Here is an 18,018-nt window from a genome sequence, read left to right as displayed (position 1 = left end):
CTGCCAAGGCAAACAGCAATGCTCGCTGGTGGTGCTGAAGACCGTCCTGAAGGGCCCTCCTGGCCTCGGGCTGTCGGCATTCCGGGTTTGTGGGCGGTGGGCGGTGGAGCATCCCCAAGGTGTTTCATGGGTACCAGCCATTCTGTGGCGGTGGCAGAAAGGCAAAGGCGACGACAGAGGAACAACAGATGACTGGCGCTGTGGACGCTGCATAGCATGGAGGGATTGGCGGCATGAACCTGCCCCGCTTGGCGCTGAATTCGATGGTGTGTGTGTGTGTGTGTGTGTGTGTGTGTGTGTGTGTGTGTGTGTGTGTGTGTGTGTGTGTGTGTGTGTGTGTGTGTGTGTACACGGTTGCTATAGCGAAAAGCGTGTATGACAAGAAAGTGATGCTGCTGGAGGGCTCCGGTGCGGAAGTGGATAGTTCACCTTCACAAACGGACTCCGGCTATTGCCCAGGGTTAGGATTTGTATGGTGATTCACATGGGAAAAGAGTATGGACGGATGGATGGCGCGTGCATGTGTGCTCACGTATTCTGGAATCTTGCGCGCCAGGGCCTTAAGGGTGATTTGCGTTGTAGTGCATGGGCATGTTGGTTGACGTTTAAGGGCCTGGTGGTGTTCGCGGGCTTTACTTGCAGTAGATGCTGCGTAACTGTGAATAGGGGGATACACCTTAAATCCATGTATGCATGTGCAATCTAGGAAACGCAATTGGTGCTGACCTGAACAACTAAATACGAGTGCCGGAACCTGCGTCCTGTTGGACCTCCAGAAGCTTGCATAGGTCTGCATGCTTGCCAGTACGGCTAGATATTCAATGGAAATGTAAAAGATATATATGGCTCTCTCGCAGATAAGAAAAATGCAAAGCATATGTGTCTTCAAGTTGGAGACACGCTGATGGTTAACGAAACTGGTTCTGGAGCGTTTCGGAGCCCGTCCTGGTTCTGGAAAAGCCGAGTGGGTTCCTTCATATCAGTGCGCAATTCCGCCATTTGTGCGCTTAGGATTACGTTTCAGTAAGGCCAGCCTCATTAATTTTCTCCTTCGGTGATCGAGCGCGAAAGGAATCCTGAACTATACCTATATTGAACACAAGACCCGTTTTACGCGCTTTGAAATTACTTTCTGCCTTGAGCGCTGCATCTTAACCCTTTGTGTAAATGGTGAGGTGTAGGTTGAAGGCGTAAGGTTGCAAGGAAGGTCGCTCATCGGTATGCTCTTTTTTGTCGGATCCAGGCGCTAGTCTCCGTCGTCGGGTTCGATGTGGGCAACGACACGTCCTGTGTGGCACTGGCCCGCAAGCGCGGCATTGATGTAATCATGAACAAGGAGAGCAAGCGCGAGACGCCCGCGGCAATTAATTTTGGTGCGTCCTCATGGGATATATGGGGCGAAGCTTGCCGCCTGCGCTTTATGGGCGCCTTGACGAAATGGCCACCAAGCTCTTGGCGGCTAACGGATCTGGATGCTTCCAGGCGTCCGAGGGCGGGATGCGAGTAATGCGCCCCATCATCCTTTGTGTTATTGTTGAGTTAGCTGGTTTTTGTTAGTGTGCATGGACCACGATGGTTTACCACCTGGCGCTAAGTTTTAATGGGGCAGAGGTAGTTCGTATCCGACGGTGTTTTTATGACCTCAAGCCATGCCCGGCGTTCGGGAAAGCCTTGTTTTTTTCAGAATTTGTTGGGTTGAACCCCACCCTTGGACTCCACACCCGCCGGGCTGCTGTCCGAACAGAAGCGGACAGTTATCGAGCGCTCCGGATGAAATTGTCTAGCGGAATGGCACGCCTGGATGCTGGCAGAGTTGAAAGTATTGGGAATTCTCCTTCCCTGCGTTGCCGTATCTAGGGGACCGCACGATCCGCATGTGTATTGATCCTCCGGCGCACCACTTCTACAGCCCTATATGATCAACCCAGATGTGCTGCCCGCGCCCTGGCGTGCCAACCTCTGCCTGCTTTATGCACGCAGGCGAGAAGATGCGCTTTTTGGGCACTGACGGAGCCGCCAAGCTCGGCCTGCAACCGCAAAACACGGTGCACCAGCTGAAGCGCATCCTGGGCAAGAAGTTCCAAGACCCCCTGGTAGGATGCATCCGCAGACCGACTCCCGTGGGCTGTCCTTCCGTGTTGCTACTGCCCCCGATGAACATGGCTTTGCCAACACGTATCCTGACGACTGACCATTTCCTGCAGCTTATTCACAAATGCCACAAACAGTTTTCTTACAGCGCCCCCTGCCATCCCGACCCAAATCACGCTGGAATGATGTTGGACATTTTTGAAATTCTGCTGGCTTGGTTGATCCACCAGGCCCATTTCATGCTTTTCTTTTGCCTTTTTTCGCTTCCCATGCCACCCGCTCTAATGCCTCTCATGTGTTTGCGTCTCTCGCGTGCCTCTTTCTCTCTCCTGCCACCACGATCGTCACCACACCACCAGAGCTAACCCCCCTTATTATCGCACTTCCAGGTCCAGGCGGACATTGCAAAGCTACCGTTTGCGGTTCTGGAGGGTCCCGACGGAGGCTGCCTCATCAAAGTGCGCTACTGCAATGAGGACGCGATCTTCACTCCGGAGCAGGTGCGTCTGGCGGTGTTCCTCCCAGTGCCAGATGCGGGATTGCACCCGGCACCTCGCCAGATGCCGGCGCCCGGCGAGCCGGATGGGGGTGCTGCCTATCTATCCCCTGTCGCGGAGTCTCGGGATTCGGAGTTCCTAGCTCACAGCTAGGGCAGCGTGCAGGGCGCAAATGGGGGAGATGGGGGCTGTGGGTGTGGGCCATAACTCGGGTATGGGGCTGCTGGTGAGGCGACTGGTGTTGCGTGGACTTGGGCCGTCTCCCTCTGTGTTGAGAGATTCCGGGTCACCTTGATGGTTCTCACTAGCGGTTTTACATTACATGCTACTTTCTCCTCCTACTACTTTACTGCTTAGGGCGTATTTGGTTAGTGTTGGCATATCTGTGTGTGATTCCTACTCCCCCTCTGTGCCCCTCTGTGCGTAGGTGATGGCCATGATCCTGGTTGACTTGAAGCGAATTGCGGAGGCGGAGAGCGGCATTCCCGTGACCGACTGCGCCTTGTCGGTGCCCACCTACTTCACGGAGGCGGAGCGGTACGCCATGCTCAATGCTGCGCAGGTGCGGTGGGGAGTGGAGGAAAGAGGCTTGGGGGCTGACGGGATAGAAACGAACGTGGAAATAGGTTGGGGAGGAAATGCTTATATGGCGGAGGGTTGAGGTGGGTGCATGGGGTAGAAAGAAGCTTGCAACGGCAGGGATTTAGATTGGGCTTCACCAGGGGGTGCTTTTATCACGGGGAGCTGCTTGGGATGGGTGGAGTGGTTTGCAGGAAAGATGGAGTGCGGAGGGGGGAGTTTGTGGTGGCTTCATATCTGGGTGATGAATGGCAGGCGTGTATCGCTGTGGAGCGTTTCAGTGGAGACGAGGAAGGTGGAAGGGTGGAAAAATGGGACCGGAGATTTATACGACGTCGTGTGAATCCCCCGAACACCCGTGCAACCCCCGTGAACCCGTGTGCAGATTGCTGGTGTAAACTGCCTGCGTCTCATCAATGAAACGACCGCCACGGCCCTGGCGTATGGCATATACAAGACGGATTTGCCGGAGGCGGATCCCGTGCACGTGGTGTTTGTGGATGTAGGCCACTCGCACACCCAGGTGCGAGGGAGTCCACGTGGCGTGTAGGGGGCAAGGGGGGGAATCTGGAGGAACCACACCCGGGCGACGTGTGTTGGGCGTGAGGGAATTTGGGGCATGACCCACAACGTGTGGGGCTCGTAGGTGTAGGGTTGTGGGGTTTCAATGGGCAGCTGCTAGTCTCTCACCGCTACACATGTTAGGCCTCTGTCGTAGTTTTTAAGTAGTAGTAGTAAGGGGTAACCTGGGACGTGTCCTTTTGGTTTCTAACCCCATCCCCACCTGCAGTTCTGCTCGAGGTTGATTTGTCTTCCTTCCTACAGCCCCATTGCCAATCATCTTACGTCCCTGCGGCTGTTGCTGTTGCTGTTGTCAGGTGTCCGTGGTTTCTCTCCTGCGCAGCAAGCTCGTGGTGAAGTCCCATGCGTGGGACCGCAACCTGGGCGGCCGCGACTTTGATGAGGTGCTGTTCGACCACTTTGCCGCTGAGTTCAAGTGAGGCAGGGAGGGGGGCAGCAAGGGACGAGGGTGAAAGAGTTGGATGAATGGGCGGACGGACGGACGGACGAGGAGGGACTAGACGCGGATTGTGCATGGGCTCAGGGACACGGGATGGCGGGGATAACGGCTGCTGCCAACTTGCGGCGACTGCTGCTCTTCGAGTCCCCGTTTGAAGTTCCCGTTGGGTAGCTTATTGTATGGCTCCTGACAGGCCACGCGGGCTGCTTACACACCGTTTTGTTGGGAACGCGCAAAAACGCAAGCACAAAGTTGTACTCACAGCCCAACACACATGCAATTAACACACACCTTGCCCCTCCCCTGCCCCTGCCTTGCCACATTCGGCTGGCGTGCTCCTATTGCTCAGGGCCAAGACCAAGTTGGACATCCGTGCTAACAAGAAGGCCTCCTTCAAGCTGCGCACGGCCGTTGAGAAGGTAGGTAGGGTTTATTAGTAGGAGTAGGGGGGAATACATACAAAGCGTCTCTTGTTGGGCGGGAAGAAAGAGAGTTAGATAGGGACATGATGTGTAGGCCTCTCGGTCCGAAGTGCGGCGAGGTCGGACCGGGGGGCATTTGAGGCGATCCTCAGGGTGATGAGCTGCTGGGTTGTTTGACGTAGCTGGGTGGGCGTCATGGCGTCGACAGAGGTGACGCAGCGGCCACACCGGGGATGAGGAGCTTCCTTTCCCGTATCAACGAATGAAGCCACTTGCCACTTACCCAGGCCCCCCTTCCAAATACTATCTTTCGGTGCTTCTGGACTCCTTTCTGCTTCCTGTCGAAAGTGGCTTGATGTCCTGGCCTGCTGGCTGCGGGTCCGTTGCTGCTCTCGCTGTGGTCTCGGCGTGCTCGCAGGTTAAGAAGACGCTCAGTGCCAACAGCGAGGTGCCGCTCAACGTGGAATGCATCTTTGAGGATGAGGACCTGCGGTGCGTATGAAGGGTCGCATCGTGTGTGTGGCACGGCAAAGCAAGGCGGGTGGGGCCTGTGCGGAAAAGGAGTGGAGTATGGCTGTGAGGAGTCCAGCAGTGGGGGGACCGGGGGGTGTCTTCCTCCTTAGGTCGTTTTGGGCTTCCACCCTGAAAACAATCCCCATCGGGGCTCTCGGACCGGTCCTTCTCTTTCTGAAAGACGCGCTTCTGGAGAGACTGTATCGGTCAATCAGGCCAACGTATGCCAATTACCTTCCCCTTTCGTTCCCTGTCCAATCGCTCGTTGCTTGACAGCGGCAGCAGTAGTAGCAAATGCTGCCTCCCTTGTCGCTGTCCTTGACTGTTTTAAGCAGCCGGTTCCACACGTCTCACGTCCTCCGCGCTCCTCCCTACCTTCCCCCCGCAGCGGCATGATGACCCGCGAGCACTTTGAGCAGCTGGCGGAGCCCATCCTGGCCCGTCTGAGGGCGCCCATGGAGGACGCGCTGCGGGAGAGCAAGTTGTCGGTGGAGGACATTAGCAGCGTGGAGGTGGTGGGCTCTTGCACTCGCATGCCGGCGGTGTGCCGCATCGTAGAGGAAGTGTTTAAGAAGGTAAGCGGGTCAAGCTCGAGGAGGGATGATGGCCCCATGGGAGTGTCTGAATTACCAAGCAATGGGTGGTTGATTGAGTCATCATGATTGTTCTGGTAAAGCGAACTAATGGCGCACGAGCGCTGCAACAGCAATGGTGACGGAGTGGAGTCGAGTGGAGTGGAGTGGGTGTGGATTATGGGTTGTGATGAGGAAGTGAAAGTGGAGATTTCCTCCATTGTTGGTTGATGGGGATGACAAATTATTGATGAGGACAAAGAACAACATGGACCCAATTTTGAAGTGGAGTCAGCTGTGGTAATGATAAAACCCGACCCGTTTCTTGACCGCTTTTTAGTTGACGGGTGTCGTGCCAATTCCTCGCTGTTCCTGCAGGCCCCTAGCCGTACGATGAACAGCAAGGAGTGCGTCAGTCGCGGTGCCGCCCTCCAGTGCGCCATGCTGTCGCCCGTCTTCAAGGTGGGTAGTTGGTAGAGACCATGGAGCCCACTGCATGACACAGTAGCAACGCAGCAGCACAGCAAGCTGTGATGCCCCCTGCTTTCATGGCAGTGATGCTGTCTGTACACGGGCTGTTGGGAGCATGCTGCTCCGAGCAGCGAAACGCTGAAGGGCGCCATGTCTGCTGCATGGGGGATGTTTGCTGGCCCGGAGCTAGGAAAAGGGGTTCCAGAGTCCTTGGGACGAAACAATTTGCTGTGCTGTGCATAGCTTAAGGGCGGGCCCCTTCTGTTGTCGCGCCCCCTCAACCCTGCCTGCGACGCTGTCGCCGCTATGGCAGATTCCAGCAGGGCTGGGAACGATTTGCCTGGCTTCTTCCGTTGTTGTTCCGAAACAGCAACTGGTGAAGCGACATCCCTCCTGAGCTTCATTTATTGATTGCTTTGCCCACCCGTTCATAACTACTATTACCACGTCCATGTTGTCCATGGTATGTGCTGAAGCGGTACGAGGCGTTCGCGATAATTGTGTCAATTTTACCTGCAGCCATGAGAAACAAAAACCACATGTATGTGCGTTGCACGCAGGTTCGCGAGTTTGAGGTGGTTGATGCGGCTCCGTTGCCCGTGTGCATGTCCTGGGAGGGCAAGGATGGAGCGGCGGTCACTCAGGTGCTGTTTGCCCGAGGTAAGCCGGAGAACAGTCCAGCTTTGCGCAGCCCAGTCGGAACGAGTCCTAAGTCCCAGCGCAGCCCGTCCCGAATTGCCGGTTTTCCCCAGGTTGAGGTTCTAGCCAGAACCGAATAAGGATGCAGAGGGATCATGCAGAGGGATTATTTGATACGGGTATTGGACACATGAAAGGACGTCCGCAATATCGCATTGCTTGGCGCTCCACGACGCACCGGCAGCAGCCTCAATCCGCTGCCCGCGCAACGCAAACGCTTTTCGGCCATCGGCCTCGTGCCTTTCCTTCACCCCACCCGCTCCCCCGCCCTCCAACTCACTGTCAGGCGAGGCTTTCCCGAGCAGCAAGATGATTTCCTTCAACCGCTCTCAGCCCTTCACTGTCCGCGCGCATTACGCTCTGGACACGCCTCCGGAGTTGCTGCCGCCCGCGTTCGACAAGAACCTTGGCGTGTACACAATCGGGCCCTTCCAGGTTGGTGTGTTCGGGTCGAAACGGGTCCGATGCGTTGGGGGGCGAAGCGGACAGTTGTCACCACACCCCATCGGGGGAGAAGGTACCCGTTCGTGCACTTCCTAGATTGCCTGGCTGCCTTTTCCAGGCGAAGAACCGTCGGCGTTTTCGCAAAGGGGTGGGGCCGCTTGGGAAGGGCCCATCTGGAAGTGCATACGGTCGCGCTGTTGGCGTGAGCTTCTTCTCGACTGCTCGGCCGTGATCAACTGCGCTCCTTCCTTTCGATCCGCCGTCCGCTTTTTTTGACCTCAGGTCCCGGCAGGAGCCGAGACCGCCAAGCTCAAGGTCAAGGTGGAGCTCAACTTGCATGGCCTGATTCAAGTGCAGCAGGTGCAATCGATTGAGGAGACGGAGGAGGAGGTGAGAGCGGAGCGGGGTGCATGGACGCCGCCGGGGGGATGGGTGTTAGGGTTTTGCAGCTGCGCAGGGTTGCAAGGTGGATAGGTGGCTGGATAAGTTGGAAATCTAGTCATGACTTCCCGTTCTATTTCCTTCGTCTGGCGGTCCCTATCCCCCCAAAGTTACCAAGAACGTGTTTCAGACGTTTCCATGTCTCCCGTTGGGGCCTTGTCCATTAGAGGCTTTTGGAGCCCTGCGAATGATGTTTACAAATTACGCGCACGGTGACGAGGCTTAATTCATGTTCCTCGGTGTCCTGTTCCTTTTTGTCCCCGCGTCCTTAGGTGCCGCAGGCTCCAGCACCAGCGTCGACGCCTACAGCGGACGTGAAGATGGACGAGGCCGCCGCTGCCGCCGCCGCGTCAAGCAACGGCAACCCCGCCGGTACGCCGGATGCTGCCGCAGCAGGTGCTGGCACCGGCGCGGCGCGCATGGACACTGGGGCGGCACCGGCAGCGTCAGCGCCGGCCAGGAAGAAGAAGGTTAAGAAGACGGACGTGCCGTTCCAAGCCAGCAGTGTTTGCGGCTACAGCAAATCACAGCTGGATGACTACTTTGAGAAGGAGCACCAGATGCAGGCGGCGGATCGGCTTCAGGAGGAGACCAACGAGCGCAAAAACGCACTGGAAGGGTGAGAGGCGCAGTTGGAATATACTGTTGGCGATTGGGGGAGGGTGAGATTCGTGAACGGGGCAGTGGCATGATGGTTATGGCGGCATGGGTGATTGTGAGGGGGTGGATATTATTGTTGTGGCTGGGTTGTCGTACGGGTCTTGCCCCCTTGTGACTGGGTTGTACAGATTTTGCCCCTGCCAAGGATATAATAAAAGTTGCAGGTCGTAGATACGAAATAGTTGGGCACCTGGTATTCCAACATTCGGCTCCCATCTTTCCTCGTTGTTACTTTGTCCCTTGTCCCCGTTCCTGTGTAATCCCCGTCCGCGCAGGTATGTGTACGACCTGCGCAACAAGCTGTACGACGCCTATGCGCCGTACATCAAGGAGGCTGACAAGGAGGTGTTGCAGGGCCAGTTGACGGCCATGGAGGACTGGCTGTACGACGAGGGCGAGGACACCACCAAAAGTGTCTACATCGCCAAGTTGGACGAGCTGAAGGCCAAGGGGGCGCCTGTTGAGCGCAGGTGGGGCTGGTTGGGAGCTTGGATCTGATTGCATAGGCACTCCGGTAGATGTGTGTGGAGCGGTTGCATGGATATTGCCCCTGAAAGCGTATGTGGGTTCCTCTCATATTAATTTGTAGCCCGCCCGCTCGCATCAACCTGTCAATCTGTCCTTGTTCTGCCGCGTCTTGGCATGTCTCCATGCTGAATCCGTTGCTGCCGTCTGCGGTTCGCTGGGAATCTTTTAATGGTGGTGGTTATGCGCACACAGGTACGCGGAGGATCAGACTCGGGGATCTGCCGTGGAGGGGCTGCGATCCACCCTGGAGCACTACCGTTCACTGGCGCGCTCCGACCGGCCGCAGTACGCGCACATCTCCCCAGAGGAGCGCGCGACGGTGCTGAAGGAGTGCGACGCGGCGCAGGCATGGCTCGGTAAGGGCACTTTAAAGGAGGAGGCGGAGATTAAGAGGGGCAGCGGGGGAGCAGAGGAGGTGGCTACTCAGGCGGTATCGTAGCGGGTTTCATGGGAAGGGTTTCTGCACATGTGGACGCTAGGAAGCAGCAGGGTTGGGCGTGCTTAAGCGGAAGAATTAGGGTTTTGCGCATGGAGAAAGGGGGGAATGCTAGCGCTAGCGTCTTGCGAATGACCTACTTATGGCACGGCGAGCGCACCCGCTGAGGAGTGGGAGGGAGATTTGCATGGACGACGTTTCAGTGCCGTACAACGTCCTGTCGTGATTGCATATATGTGGAGATCATCACCCCTGTAGTGGCCTGCCTGCCGTCTGTGTGCCTGCAGCGGCTTATCTGCCGCGGCTTACCGCCAACGTAATCTCTTCATCCTCCGCCCGAGTGCAATACACTCCTTGCCATCACACCGCCCCGCCTGGAGTAACGTAATATGTACCGGCGCGGACTTGAGTCCTGTTGCCCATCTGCCACACACATCTGCCTCCACTATTCCAACCTCGTGTAACGGATAGCGATGTGTATGCCCCCGGCGTGTCGGCGCCCTTGCGTGCGCCTGCGGTCTTCTTCCCTTACAGACGAGCGGCTGGCGCTGCAAGCCAACCTGACCAAGGCGGACGAGCCGGCGCTCCTCACGGCGGACATCAACAAGAAGCGCGACACGGGTGAGCGTGTCTGTGTCTGTGTATTTGTCATCCTGCTATGCGTCTTATGGCACCGGCTTGTGTGGCGTCCCTGGCTATCTGCCAACACTAGCTCAAGCTCACGTAATACCACCGTCAGAAACGGTGTCTTCAGGGTTTGCAGCATGCCGGTGTGCCAGGGGGCCATCATCATGCAAAAAAGTGTTGCCTTTGGGTGAGCGTCCCAGCGTCTGAATACATCCGTTGGTGCACCCTGGCTCTCTGCAGTCGAGCGGGCATGCAAACCCATCATGAGTAAGCCAGCGCCGCCGCCACCAACGCCGCCACCCGCGGCGGCGTCGCCCGCGGCGGAGCCGGAGCCTATGGAGTCGGAGGCGACTCCGGGGCCGGAGGCTGGCTCGGCACCGGAGGCGGAGGCGGCCGCGGGTGCTGAGGCCTCGCAACCAATGGAGACCGGGAACTGAACCCCCCTGGTGTCGTCATGGTGACTGACCCCTCAGGACTCTTCCCGCAAAACGGCGACACGCTCCTCACCAGTTTTTCGGGACGAGATGAAACGGGATAGGAGAGGGACGTGGGATTGGCGCATTACTAGGTAGGAAGGCCCGGAGGGGCTTGCATGCACATCGAGGCATGGGGACGATAATGGGGTGGGCATAGAGCTGGCTTGTCCGTGGTTCGGGCTGAGGCTCCGGGGTTGGGGTTGAGAGATGAGTTTTGGTGCTCGACTGGGGTTGAGAGTTTGGGAGGAAGGGGTTGGACTTGAAGTAATGGAGGATCGCTGGGTCGGTAGGGTAAAGAACGCGATGTGACTCATTTGGATGTGTGGCTGCATCGTGTCGCGTGAACTCGGGGTGTTTGCGCGAACGCGGGGGATTTAGGGACCTGGATGAGAGCGAGGGGTCAGTGGTATGAGACCCGGTCGAGGCATGTTTCGAGGGGAGAACGATTTTTTTATTGCACAGTCGCGCGGCTTTTTGCAGGGCGACGAAGGCCGGGCGGCTGGCTGGCGGTATGTGCTAGCCCCGGTTTATAATAGCCGGCGGGCTTTCCAGGCGGGCAGCCAGCCAGCCAGCCGGCGGCTTGTCTGTTCCCTCCACCGAACGAGTTGTAAGACTGGGCTGATGACCTGCTCGAGAGTTGTGTAGCCCCGGACAGTCTTGGCGGCGCATGAGTGTGTAGCCTGCCTGTCCAGAAATCGCGTGCGTCTGCACGCAGCTTTTGCGTGGATGAAGGGGAGGCGAGGGATGGTCGTGGATGCGGCGGTAGTGCAGGTGATTGTGGGGACCAGACCTCTACCACATTAGGGATAGAACTCGGAAGCTGGAGTTCGACTTCTGCTGCTGTCGCAACAACAGCGAGTGCGTTCTGGGGATAGCGGTTGAGGTGGGACTTTGCTGCATCCGTGCGTGCACCATGGACCCGGCCGTCTCGCTGTCTTCTGGCAGGAAATTACTGCAGGTAAAACGTCGCGTCGACAAACGTTTTTGGCGATAATGGGAACGCCATCTTCCTGTAAAACGTGCATGCAGAATGGAATTTCGACACAGCGAAAGCCCGCCTGCTGGCGTCAGCTAGTTGTGTAGATCACCAAATAGCTTGGTTCGGTCGGTATCGTCGCAATGGTCGGCATCGGCAAGGTCACGAAGCAGGGAGAGGTCACCCCTGCCAGGAAGAGTGACGGTACGCACGTGTTCCAAATCCGGTGTAAAGGCCGTTTGCATGTGCTCCTCATCTTGTCCTACATATCGGTTACTTCGGACTCGTCAGCACACGCACTCCTGGCTACCGCATGTCTAATCATCGTCACGAACAGTTGAACGTAAAGTATCATCCTGCTTAGGGTTTTACACAACAGGTCGCCTTTTCACGCGACTGTTTGTACATCGGCATCACCTTCATACAGCTTAACTGAATGTCAACCTGTGACTACAATGCAGTGCACCGCGTAAGAACGCACTGACACCGCACGTGCCTCAACTAATGCTTAACGCGCACATCCTGAAGTAGATAATGCATGAAACGAAACACGCTATGCCAGTTTGTACATCGCCATTTGACACGGAAGGAGCAAGCACCCCTGAACAGTAGGGCATTATTGCCAACATCCCATCATTCTGGAGAAGGCGAAGCAGCAACCTCCGCAGCAGCAGCAACAGTCCTGCTGGCCGCAATCCGCTCCTGTAGCCACGGTTTCATAAGGTGCTGGTGCATCCACTGCCGTACCGCCTTTCGTACGGTGTCCGTTTCCACATGTCCAACGCCCTGCTCGACCATGAAGCAAAACCGCGAGTCCAGCAGCGCTTGAATGGCCAGCTCCTCGCGACGCTTCTCCTCTGCCGCCGCCGCCAGGGCTGCTGCACGCGCTGCTGCGGCTGCGGCTGCCGCTGCAGCGGCTGCCGCTGCCGCGGCTGCCGCGGCAGCAGCTGCCGCTGCCTCCGCAGCAGCGACAGCCGCTTCCTCCTCCACCACTGAAGTCGACACTACGAGCGCCGCCGCCATTGCCTCCCTCCACATATATCAATCAATGGCAATATAAGGCTTCTGACATAGTCACTAAAATCATAGTATTTCCCAACTGCTTTGGCATAGTGAACGGAAACCGATTTTCCAACTTCCCAACCGCCCTTCCCATTCAACAGCGGCCCAGCCACTAGCTTACAGCCACTAGTTTACAGAACAGCTGACAAGGAGGGGATGAACTTATGGCAATGGATTTTAATTGGGGCCATCCAGCAAGGTCTGGATTGGATGAAGCAGAGCCTGATAGCTGGGCTCGCTGGAGCGAGTGGGAGCGAGTGGGAGCTCATAGACGGGCTCAGAACAAGGGCTAGACCTCATATTAAAATCACAGTTAAGTTCTTGTCGAAATCCAGCGAATACATGCCATGCTTCTACTAAATTGTTTATCAGTTCATGTCGTCACCTACAGGTCTGTGTAGTCAATCTCATCCATTTGTTCGCCTTAGTCCGTGCTGCGTGCTCCTTTCCTTTCCGAATGCCTGCACGCACCGACATGATAGTCTTTTTTGCAGCTGCTTCGCTCTGATTCATTCATTATAATTGCTGCTAAAGCCCTTCCACTTCACATGATACTCACTCGAAGACAGAAGTCCGTTCGGATTTGGGCTTGACAGCCCTTACTTAACAGAGACTCCAATGTCACGGCTATGAATTAACTCTCCGTCCTTTTCAACTTAATCTCTAGGAGGTAAGCTCCAGGTTTGTGTTGAAGATGGGAAAATGCTTTGAGCTATGTTGCCAGTAATGACGTAGGAACAGCGGGAAGAGGACTGTCGTAATTGCCGGACAGACCGGTCCGTTCATAGGCCGTGTGTAAGCTCCCACTTGCGAAAGCTGCCACTTGCCAGCGAGCCCAGCTATCAGACTCTGCTTCATGCTGTCCAAATCGCACTGGATACCCCCCTGTGAAATCCATTGCTATGTGGTCATTCCCTCCTTGTCAGCTGTTCTGTCAACTGGGAGCTAGCGCCACACCAGTGGTTGGGCCGTTGTCGAATTGGAAGGGCGGTTGGGAGGTTGGGGGCCTTGGATAAATCGGTTATTACAGGTTTCCGTTCACTAAGGGAAAAGCAGTTGGGAAAACATTATGTGTACCCGAGTCACTGTGCCAGAGCTTTATGTTACCATCATTTAGCATCCGCTAGCAACTGTTCCAACGCCTCCCCTGCCTCCGAACCGCTGGCCGTGCAACTAACAGTAGCTGCAGCAGCACCCGTATCAGCAGCACCACCAAGATGACTGCCAACCCCGTCCGACGTGGTGGATTGGCTTCGGCTCTTAACGCTCCCCTCCGCACCGCCCCTGCTGCCGCTTTCCACTGCTGCCCCCGTCTCTACTCCGGACTCCCTCTCGTGATCCGCCTCCGCCTCCGCCTCCCCTTTCTCCGCTACACCCGTCGTATCTCTTCTCTCCTGGTTTGCCGCTTCCCCGGGACCTGGGCCCTCCAGAGTCGCCCGCGGGGTACTCCGCATCGAGGAGGAGGAGGGACCCCCCCCTGGCGCCACATCACCCAGGACACATCCCGATGACGCCTCCGCCGCGGGCTCTGCGGCCGCTTCGGCAGCTGCCACAGCCGCAGCGAACTCTGCCTGCATTTCCGCGGCCGCGGCAGCTTCGACGGCTGCTGCCGCCGCCATTTCCGCTGCCGCGGCTGCTGCCGCCGCCGCGGCCTCTACTTGCGCTGCCGCTGCTGCTGCCGCTTCGGCGGCGGCTGCCGCCATCGCGGCCTCCACTGCCGCGGCCGCGGCCGCTGCGGCAGCCTCCGCCTCCGCCTCCAGCTGCAGTCGACGCTGCTCCTTAGCCCAGTCCAGGTACACGGCCCGCGCGCTGTCGGCCGCTAGGGCAACGCCCGGCAGAGGGCACGACGGGTCCAGCTCGCCCGTCGTCAGCAGCAGCGGCCGGGGCGCGATGGTGCACAGGGACATGTGTGCGTCGTAGACTGACATGATGCCTGCGGCGGACATTGTCGTACACCGGCATTGGCTTGTCTCATGGGCCCCTCAAGGCTCGTGAGGGGTTTTGCCGCACCTGTACGGAGTGACGAGACTCGAGGTACAAACACACACACACACACACAGACTCACATACAAACTGACCACGCCAAGCGACTAAGTCCTGGCTCTGTATGTCATTCAGATTTGCGGTTGTTGGAGACAAAAGCCATACGGCTCTGTCGTACCAGGTAGCAGCTTGTTCCAGACCGCCGTCACGACCTCGCCGTCAACCTGCGGTGTTTTCCGGGGAGTGGTGGGTATGTCGACATGGGACAAGGAGGCGCGTGCGCGTGTGCGTCTTTCCATCTGGGTGCATCAAAGACTCGTTCAAAAGTGGATAATCCGCCACCACATGCAACATAGAGCTGAACGCAGGTTGCGGCATGAAGCCATACTTTTTACACCACATGCATACGTACGTACGACGTGAACACGTCATCATGTTTTACCCTCATGCTTCATTCACGACAAGATCACCTCATGGCCTACACACAAGTATTTACGGCACGATCAGGACGCCGACCGGCGATCATGCGCAGGTGTACGACATATGGCGTACGATCCTTAGAGTACGGCACTTGCAAATCTTTTACCTCGGCCGTTTTGGTACCCCGAAGGTCGCTCGCGGCGATCTCGAACACCAGAGGGTAACGGCCCACACGTGCATGGTACTGCTCGTTATCCACAGCCCAGCAAAAGCCCTGTACACCCGAACTCGGCGCCGCCACTGCGACCCGTGGGTCGATCACTGCCAACAGCCACGTGATGGTACCGCCCATGCTGAAGCCTGCAGCCAAGGAAAAGAATAAAGGACCGCACCGGTATCAGTGGCGGTGTCAGCCCCGGAGGGAACGCCGATCAAGACGCCAGGTAAATGCGTAACGGCAGCAGGACAGCTGGAAAGAGTGACGGCCGCCCGAAAGAGGGAGAAGGGATGGTCCCCCCGGGGCCAAGGGGTCGAGGGAGAGGAGGGAAGGAACCCCACCGGCAACCCAAGACGTGAGAGCAAAGGAAGCCGCCCGCTCCGAGTGAGGAGACGGGACGCCGCCACAGTGGGACTCATTCTAAACTGGAGCGCCGACGCTGCTGCGGAGTCGGAGCGCGTGCGTGGGCGATAGATAGGAAGCGCGACACGGCACGGCACGGCACGGCACGAACTATTACGGCATTTTTAAACGAAGCAAGGGGCGCCGGAAGGAAGAAATGAAGGGTTTTTGATTTTGTTACGCGCGCCATATTAAAACTAGCGTCGTGTGGAACAAGTAAAAAAAGTGATGGGGGAAAGAATCCAGGGATGTGTGTATTTCTTCCTCCTCACTCCATGGCCATCGCACATACACACACATATATGCAGCATTTGCCCCTTCTTCCCCCTATCCTTGGCATCAGCTTCACTCGTTCGTGGTTCGTCTTCCCCCGCACCCTTCCTTTTCATCTCGCAAAAGCAGCCATCACCACCACCGCCACCAGTTACACCCATCCGCCCAATCAACTACCACCAACCGACCAACCAACCTGCGGGTCTCGCACTCACCCGTAACGCCTACGCGAGTCATGTCCACTTCCGGTCGCATCGCCAATACGTCCAGTAGCAGCACCAGATCCCACACCGTATCCAAGAACAGCGGTTGCTCGCCCGAGCCCCGCCACGCCGCCGCCAGCGCCAGCTCGTACACGTTCCGGGCCGTAACTTTGTCGCTGCGCGCCACCGCAGCGCCGCGGTGGCCGTGCGTCAATGCCCAACGCGGCGGCGGCGCCGCCGCCTCAGCCGCGGCTGACGAGCCATCCCCGGAGGATGTCGGCACCGCTGCCGCTGTCGTCGCCGCTGCCTGCGCCGGCGGCGGCGGCGGCGGCGGTGCCGTGGCCAGTACGGCCGTAGTGGCTTCGGTGCTGCGTCGGTCGCGAAACTCCGACACGACCCCCAACCAGGCTTGTATGAACCGCTCGTGTGCCAGCATGCGTTCCCGCGCCTCCGCCTCCACGCGCGCCTCCGCCGCCGCCGTACGAGATCCCACCGGCGCCGACAGCCGCGTCGTCGCCGATCGCGCCATCGTCGGCGATGCCAGCAGCGAGGTGACGCTTGGCTCCGGAGGCGGCACCACCGGACCTGCGGCGGCCGCTGCCGGTGGCGGCGGCGGTGCCAGCCCAGCGGCAGCGTCGGCGCGCTCCAGCGCCGCCAGTACCTTTGGACTCAGGCCCTTTACCGTCGTCACCAGCGAAGCCGCCGCTGCTGTTTCACTCCCGCCGGCAGCGGCGCCGGGCGCGGCGGCCGCCGCCGTCAAGACCTTGGGTGCCACAGCATTAAGCGCCACGCCCACTTCGTACGGTAGGGCCGCGCGCTGGCCGTGGTAGCGGGCGTCAATGGCTGCCGTGAAGTAACCCATCCGCGCGTAAAGCTCTTGCTTAGGACGCACCACGTCCATGGTCTCGCCTGACACGACACGGGGAAAAAGTTGGCAAGAAGGAATGACCTGCCGGCTTCCAAAGGCGGAAGGCGGGAGTAGGGGGGAGAAAGGGTAGGAGGGAAACAGACCGAGTAGCAGACTGGTCACCAAGGGGGATATTTGAGGGTCCTCCCAACACAGCAAAGCAGTACAAAGCAGTACAAAGCAGTACAAAGCCTGCGGTCTGGCGTGCAACCCTCTCCACACCCCAAGTTGGGGGTGTCCGGGCCTTCATGCCCCCCTCACCCACCGGTCGCGTGCATAAAAATTACCACAGGTCGCCGTACAGCCCCTTGTAGCTCCGGTGCTTCGGAGCCCTTCCCTGGGCCCTCCTCCGGGCCCCCCTCCGCAGCCGCCTCCGACGGCTGTGACTGCTGCTGGGGTTGTTGTCGCAGTTGTGATGGCGGCCTTGACGGCGGCAGTTGTACCGGCGGCGGCGGGTCCGCTGGCGGCGGCGGCTCTGCTGGCGGCGGCGGCGTCTGTCTGTCGTCATGTGCGTCTTCATCGGGTCGTACTATGCGCAAGGGCACCCAGCCCTGCGGCCCCTCCTCCACATAGTACTCGAGCTCCTCAACCACCAAGCCTACCAGTAAGGGTGTGTGTGTGGGGGGGGGGGGAAAAGACGAACCACGAACGAGTGAAGCTGTGTGTGTCGGGTGGGCGGAGGGGAGAGGGCCCGGATACAAGAGCCCTTTCGATCCAAAACGAAGTATCCGACGTTTCGTGCCCCCAGAAAGAGCATGGAGGTACTTTCGCACGAACTAACCAAATATTGCTCCGGGATGATAGGATTATAGTTCTGAACGACAGTACGGCATGCATTCCGTCACCGCTCCGGAACCCACCTGGTGGGCTTGGAGACGGCGTGGGCCACCGGAATACCGCGGCGTTCACCTGAACCCGGGGAGTGAGCGACATGCGGGGCGAAGGCGCGCATCGTTACGGAGAGGCGGGTGTTAGTTTTGTAAGGTTTCAACAAGGCACACAGAGGTTTTAGGTGCTGCTGTTGCTGGTGCTGCTTCCGCAACTTAAGGCTCCGGGGGGCCGAGAGCAGTCATACGCAAAGGCCTTCGGGGAGAAGGT

At 58.1% G+C, this 18,018-nt stretch overlaps 3 protein-coding genes across 3 annotated transcripts; 1 reads left to right on the top strand and 2 right to left on the bottom strand.

The window, feature by feature from the left end:
• Positions 1-1,167: 1,167 nt before the first annotated feature.
• hsp70E (heat shock protein Hsp70E) lies at positions 1,168-10,438 on the top strand (the record flags this gene model as incomplete). Its single annotated transcript, XM_002949473.1, has 20 exons — positions 1,168-1,170; positions 1,244-1,373; positions 1,981-2,093; positions 2,481-2,591; positions 3,016-3,150; positions 3,553-3,690; positions 4,046-4,164; positions 4,538-4,607; positions 5,029-5,102; positions 5,512-5,698; positions 6,074-6,157; positions 6,727-6,826; positions 7,152-7,300; positions 7,592-7,699; positions 8,032-8,122; positions 8,195-8,369; positions 8,686-8,880; positions 9,131-9,294; positions 9,909-9,995; positions 10,242-10,438. 20 exons carry the CDS (start codon positions 1,168-1,170, stop codon positions 10,436-10,438), a joined length of 2,430 nt encoding a protein of 809 aa, XP_002949519.1.
• Positions 10,439-12,086: 1,648 nt separating this feature from the next.
• VOLCADRAFT_120763 (uncharacterized protein) lies at positions 12,087-13,571 on the bottom strand (the record flags this gene model as incomplete). Its single annotated transcript, XM_002949361.1, has 3 exons — positions 13,486-13,571; positions 13,316-13,387; positions 12,087-12,894 (listed from the first exon to the last, which is right to left on the bottom strand). The coding sequence occupies exon 3, from the start codon at positions 12,489-12,491 to the stop codon at positions 12,087-12,089; it is 405 nt and encodes a 134-aa protein (XP_002949407.1). The 5' UTR covers positions 12,492-12,894; positions 13,316-13,387; positions 13,486-13,571.
• Positions 13,572-13,942: 371 nt separating this feature from the next.
• Positions 13,943-17,219, bottom strand: VOLCADRAFT_80662 (uncharacterized protein; the record flags this gene model as incomplete). Its single annotated transcript, XM_002949360.1, has 6 exons — positions 17,186-17,219; positions 16,817-16,922; positions 16,026-16,189; positions 15,085-15,278; positions 14,677-14,722; positions 13,943-14,448 (listed from the first exon to the last, which is right to left on the bottom strand). Coding segments are annotated over exons 1-6 (1,029 nt in total), but the record flags the coding sequence as incomplete, so codon positions are not given.
• Positions 17,220-18,018: the final 799 nt, after the last annotated feature.

This window comes from Volvox carteri (genome assembly GCF_000143455.1).
Source record: "Volvox carteri f. nagariensis unplaced genomic scaffold VOLCAscaffold_14, whole genome shotgun sequence".
NCBI lineage: Eukaryota > Viridiplantae > Chlorophyta > Chlorophyceae > Chlamydomonadales > Volvocaceae > Volvox > Volvox carteri.
Note: the sequence above shows the minus strand (reverse complement) of the source record. Positions and strands in the feature narration are given on the sequence as shown.